This window comes from Labeo rohita, unplaced genomic scaffold (genome assembly GCF_022985175.1).
Source record: "Labeo rohita strain BAU-BD-2019 unplaced genomic scaffold, IGBB_LRoh.1.0 scaffold_119, whole genome shotgun sequence".
In the NCBI taxonomy this organism is placed as follows: domain Eukaryota; kingdom Metazoa; phylum Chordata; class Actinopteri; order Cypriniformes; family Cyprinidae; genus Labeo; species Labeo rohita.
In genome coordinates, this window is record NW_026127329.1 from 229,420 (window position 1) to 235,671 (window position 6,252).

At 33.4% G+C, this 6,252-nt stretch overlaps 2 protein-coding genes across 2 annotated transcripts; both read right to left on the bottom strand.

Moving 5' to 3' along the window:
* Nucleotides 1-220: 220 nt before the first annotated feature.
* Nucleotides 221-1,589, bottom strand: LOC127157742 (GTPase IMAP family member 7-like). Its single transcript, XM_051101000.1, has 2 exons — nucleotides 1,556-1,589; nucleotides 221-1,437 (listed from the first exon to the last, which is right to left on the bottom strand). Exons 1-2 carry the CDS (start codon nucleotides 1,572-1,574, stop codon nucleotides 716-718), a joined length of 741 nt encoding a protein of 246 aa, XP_050956957.1. The 5' UTR covers nucleotides 1,575-1,589; the 3' UTR covers nucleotides 221-715.
* Nucleotides 1,590-5,239: 3,650 nt separating this feature from the next.
* LOC127157736 (GTPase IMAP family member 7-like) lies at nucleotides 5,240-6,233 on the bottom strand. Its single transcript, XM_051100990.1, has 2 exons — nucleotides 6,114-6,233; nucleotides 5,240-5,970 (listed from the first exon to the last, which is right to left on the bottom strand). The coding sequence occupies exons 1-2, from the start codon at nucleotides 6,115-6,117 to the stop codon at nucleotides 5,240-5,242; spliced, it is 735 nt and encodes a 244-aa protein (XP_050956947.1). The 5' UTR covers nucleotides 6,118-6,233.
* Between the last annotated feature and the right edge of the window lie 19 nt (nucleotides 6,234-6,252).

Sequence of the window (6,252 nt, forward strand, 5' to 3'; positions counted from 1 at the left end):
GTTTGAAGTTTTTCATTTTTGGGGGTGTCTATAAAAATATTATATTTAGAAATGTGTAAGAGGTTGCAGCAAATGTATAAGAGCAGTTAAAGGAAAAACTATAAGAGTCGAGTGTAATGCAAAAAAATAGTCACAAAAGAGACAAGTACAAACATTGACAATAATTTTTTATAATTTTTTTATTTGTATTTTTTAGCCACACTAATAACACACATGAATGTAGTGGTGGTAGTAGATTGCTACTACTACTACTACTAATAATAATAATGAATAGAAATATTAAATGAAAACCTAAAATATAGCAGAGTGAGACCCTTGAGCAAGGCAACAAGCTCCCAACAGCTTTTCTGGGCGCTGCAGCAAAAAATGGCTGCCCACTATGTGTGTGTTTGTTCACTGCTCACTGCTTTGTGTGTGCACTTGATTGAGTGAAATGCAGAGCACAAATTTCTATATATTCCACAAATATATCCTTTTATAATACAGAATCTGTAAACTTGTAACCCCAACCAAATTCCTGGTGATTTAAGCAGATTATCTGGGCATCTTTAATCAGATAATTAAATAAACAAAGTGTACATGTTTTTAAAAAAATGTTAAAAGACATGAATTGTTAGAATATAATATTGATGTAATGTTTCTCTTATGACTTGTGCATTTTGTAGTGCCCCGTTTATTCATTTTATGAAATGCTGACAATATATACTCAAGTATACTATAGTATGCTGCAAAATGACTTAGTATGCTGCATGTTGGCTGTTTTGTTTTCTAATGCTATTCTCAGCTCATTAATAATTTTGTCCTTTTCCTTTATGTTTCTTTCAGCACCTTTGAGTTCATAAGCTAATTTAAAAAGTTGGTTGCTGTAGTAGCTGTTATGATTCTGTTTTAGCATGGCTTCAATCTTCACCATGAACTCATCAACTTGTGTACGGTTTGACTTCTCTCTATTGTTGAATACATGGTAATTCCCTTCACATGCATTTATCACTTTTTTAAGCTCTGGTGCCTCCTTAATGTAATCTTCAAATGTCCTTTCTTCAAGATCATCTGCCCTGGTGAACAAGACCATCATGTGTCCGTGCACTTCTTGGCCAAAGGCTGTGTGAATCAATCCAACGATGTGTCTCTCTTCTTCAGTGAAGCGCCCAATGGCAATTACAAGAAGAAAGACATGAGGACCCGGAGCTGCAAGTCTAATGCAATTCATAATCTCATTTAGGACTTGTTCATTGGACAGTTGTGTGTCATATAGACCAGGAGTGTCCACAACACAAACCTGCCTTCCGTTTATCATCCGGGATCCATATTCACACTGTTTAGTGATTGATGAAGCTCTTGACTCTGACACAAAAATCCTGTCACCAAGAATGGTATTTCCTGTAGCGCTCTTGCCAACTCCTGTTTTACCAACCAAAACTATGCGTATGTCCTGATCTGTTGACATTTTAAGATTTTATTTGTTAACAAACATTTGCTAACTTGAACGAATATTAACTAGAAGTAAAACAGTTGTTAGTAGTCATAAAAAACAGTGGACTGATAAAGAACTTACTCATTGTAGTGCTGTCCATTCTCTGCTGGTTGCGTTGTGGGTTTGTTGAAGCAATGAATGTGACTGTTTAAATTAATTACCTAAGCCCAACCTCTTTTGCACACAAACTTTATGATTGGATATGCTTTTACTTTAACTATTAGGAAGGGAGATGAGAGCAAGTGATTCAAAAGGAGATTTGATTTCTGAAGGCAAGGGTTTATGGCACTCACTTACAAAAAGAAATCAGCTAGTTGACTAATATGGATGTTAGTAGTTATCGCAATGCATGTAATAATGCTAAGATATAGACATTATATAGACATTATAGAGAATATTTCAAATTACAGTATTTTGAATACCATGACTGTAATGTAACATAAAAAATTAAATTAAAGCACCTCTTTTTGGAATTAGAGGTATAAGGGGTATATAGACATGGATTGTAATCCTTTACGTACCTTTCTATCAAAGTTATCTGACATTATGAAAACAAATTTGTTCTGACACAGTTTAACTCTGAGTTCTTGGCATATTTTATTACCATTCTCTAAACTATGGCAAATAAACTGTAATAATGTGAGATGTTGAAGGATATATATATATATATATGTATGTGAAGAGTTCAGATGCAAAATCAGCTAAAAGCCATCTCGGTCAAAAATGAGATAATGATACTAAGTGAATGCTCTTGACACATATTATACGTCCATCAAATACTTTCACTTCAAACTTGCTAAAATACCAGCCTCAGCCCAATCAGAAGTACCAGTACTTACATAGAAACCTATACATCTGAGCCTCATAAAAATGCATTTTTTAAAGAAAGACGTCAGATGGATTTAGCTGGTTTTGCATCTGAACTCTTCATATATAAATGCAGTTCCAAACATTCACCAGTGACTGATGTAGGAGCTTAACATGTGTTCACACTGGTGAACATTTGGAACAGTTTGCATATTCTTAATCTAAAGATCCAAAGGTAATAGTTACACAGCAATTATATCTCAGGTGATTGGCTGAAACAAGTGTCCAGAGTCCAAAGTCAATAAGACATATGCATCTTGAATGAGTGAACTTTAACAGTTTTGGCCTTTTGCCAAATATTTGTCAGGCTCACAGTAAACTGTGACTTGCACAGACTAGTGGTAATGGCTATTTTATTCCTAACCCTTGTTAGCTGGTTGAATAATCATTAAAAAAAATAGTAAACTATATTACAGTCATTTACTTCAATGCCATTCAATTCGCTCCAATTTTTAATATGTTTTACCCAGGTGCTGGGTATTTTTTCTGTAACTCAGCTGCTGGGTCATTTTTCTGTTTTAAATCAAGTAATATAGCAGAATATTTTATTTGTAACAATTTGGTTAAATGAACTATTCTCACCCCATACTCTTACCATCAGTTTACTCATCATTTAAATGAATTAGGGCTAGACAATAATCTCAGTATATACTGTGATATTTATGTATATATATATATATATATATATATGTATATATTTCATTATACATTACCAGAGTTTTCCATATATTGATTTATTTGTGGTGGTTCACTTCACTGAACAAACATAAGCACTACATGTTTCAAATTCAAAACACGACGCAGGTGTTTTATATGAATACGTCTTTGAAGGAAACTGATTATCTTCAGAAAAGTGTTGATTTCTACTGTTTCAAAAGCACCTCCTGCTGGCAGAGAATGAATTTGCATTTTCAATAAATCCCTCTCTGTTTGTTGTTGTTCACTTTTTATTTTCCTGCAGCACTTTTCATATTCTTTATCTAGGCTATTCTTATATAAGAATAATTAGCCAATCTTACAGTTTAAAGTTAAAGATGAGGTGAGTCTTATGTTTATTTGACAATGATTTTACATTTCTTGTTTGCATGAAGGCTAAATACAAATAAAAGGTGAATATTAGGTTACTTCAGACAACAATCTGTATGAAGTAATACCTTATAATGGAACAAACACCAAGAAGATGTTTTAAAATAGTTTATGATTCTGTTGATTTTGATCCTTAAACTTAACATCAGCCAAAATAACTTCTTGTCAAAAATAATGTTTGCCATTACATAAGGTTGATAGTGTATCAGTGTAACAGATATCCAATTTTCAACCACTTTCAACCAGTTTGCTTTATCCAGAAGCTATGAGACTAATATAAACATTTTGCTGCTACTTGTGCTGGTTCTAGGCTATAGTGACTAACCACATCTACATAACACAACATGTAACAGGTTGCAGATATAAAAGAAATATATACAGCAATATAAGAATAGTTAAAGGAAAAACTATAAGAGTGGAGTGTAATGCAAGTCACAAAAGAGTCAAGTACAAAACATTGACATTCATTTTTTTTTTTTATTTTAGTTTTTAGCCAAACTAATAAAACACATGAATGTAGTGTTGGTAGTAAGCTAATAATAATAATAATAATAATAAACAGAACTCTAAAATAAAAAGCTAAATTATAATTGGAGATAACAAAAAATGACAAAAGAAACATATGGTTACTAACAATAGAGAGTCGGACTTGTAACCCAAAGGTCGGAGATTGAGTCTCGGTACCGGCAGAGATTGTAGGTTGGGGAATGTCCAGTGCTCTCATCCACCTTCAATACCATGACTGAGGTGAAACACTTGAGCAAGGCATGAAACTCCCAACAGCTTCCTGGGTGCTGCACGCTGTGCATATTTGTTCACTAGTACTTACTGCTGTGTGTGTGCACTTGGATGGGTGAAATGCAGAGCACAAATTCCTATATATTCCACAAATATATCGTTTTATAATACAGAGTCTGTAAACTTCTAACTCCAACCAAATTCCTGGTGATTTAAACAGATTATCTGAACATCTTTAATCAGATAATTAAACAAACCCACACGGAAATAACCTATATAAACATATATGTTTTAATATAGGTTTTGATATAGGTTTTTAATATATGTGACATATATAAAATTGGCCGTTTTCCTATATTATATGTACATATATGCACATATGTACATATATGCACATATATGTACATATAATATAGGAAAACAGCCAATTTTATATATGTCACATATATTAAAAACCTATATCAAAACCTATATTAAAACATATATGTTTATATAGGTTATTTCCGTGTGGGTGAATTCCATAACATGCCAATTACATGTGATACCAATTTCACGTGTTCGCACATAAGTTTTTTGCTTTTTTTTTTTTTTTTTAGTTAGTTCTTAGTTATTGCCCTGATAATAGAAAATATGAGCTAGGCATCATGTATGACAGTTGCCAAAGTGAGATATGAGCTAAAATGACCAGATCCTGCCATGAGCTATATAGGAGACATATCTTGCATGTACATATAGGGCTTTTTTTGTGGATATAAAGAAGCAATACAGGAGACCTATATGGCCTGTATATGCACATATATGCACCTCAATGTTGCCTATATGTGGCATATATACGCATATATGCAGCATATATATTATCATATATGCGCATATATACTGCATATAGGTTTCATATATGCGCATATATCCTCATATAGGTTCTTTCCATGTGGGAATAAAGTGTACATATATGTTTAAAAAAAACATGAATTCTTAGAATATAACATTGATTTAATATTTCTCTTCTGACTTGTGCATTTTGTAGCTCCACTTTTATACATTCTATGAGATGCTGCCATCACATACTTAAGTATACTATAATATGTTGCAAAATGACTTTGTGTGCTTAGTATGCTGCAAGATGAGTGTTTTGCTTTCTATTTCCTTTTTTAGCTCAGCAATCATTTTCTCCTTTTTCATAATGTTTCTCTCAACACTGTTGAGTTCATTAGCCATTGTAAAAATGGGGTGGCTGTAGTAGCTGTTATGATTCTTTCTTACAATGGCTACAATCTTCTCCATGAGCTCATCAACCTGTGTACGGTTTGACTTCTCTCTATTGTTGAATATATGGAAATTCCCTCTGCATGCATTTATCACTCGTTTTAGCTCTGGTGTCTCCTTAATGTAATCTTCAAATGTCCTTTCTTCAAGATCATCTGCCCTGGTGAACAAGACCATCATGTGGTTGAGCACTGCTCGGCCAAAGACTGTGTGAATCACTTCAACAATATTTCTCTCTTCTTCAGTGAAGCGCCCAATGGCAATTACAAGAAGAAAGATATGAGGACCTGGAGCTGCAAGTCTGGTGCAATTCGTTATCTCATTTAAAACTTCTTCATTGGAAAGTTGTGTGTCATATAGACCAGGAGTGTCCACAACCCAAATATGCCTTCTGTTAATCATCCGTGATACACATGCACACTGTTTAGTGATTGATGAAGCTCTTGCTTCTGACACAAATATCCTTTCACCCAGAATGGTATTTCCTGTAGCACTCTTGCCAACACCAGTTTTTCCAACCAAAACTATGCGTATCTGCTGATCTGTTGACATTTTAAGTAGCATTTGTTAGCAAACATTTGCTTATTTGAATGAATATTGACTATAATTAAATACAGTTGTTAGTAGTCATAAGATGGTGGATTGATTAAAAAAAAAAAAAAAAAAAAAAAAAAAAAAAACTTACTCATTGTAGTGCTGTTAAAGATTCTCTGCTGGTTGTGTTGTTCCTTCAGGGATTTCAGAAGATCAGATGGCAGTGGGTTTGTTGAAGAAATGAATACAGAGTTGTGTTTATTGCCTTCTGTTTTTAATAATTACCTAGG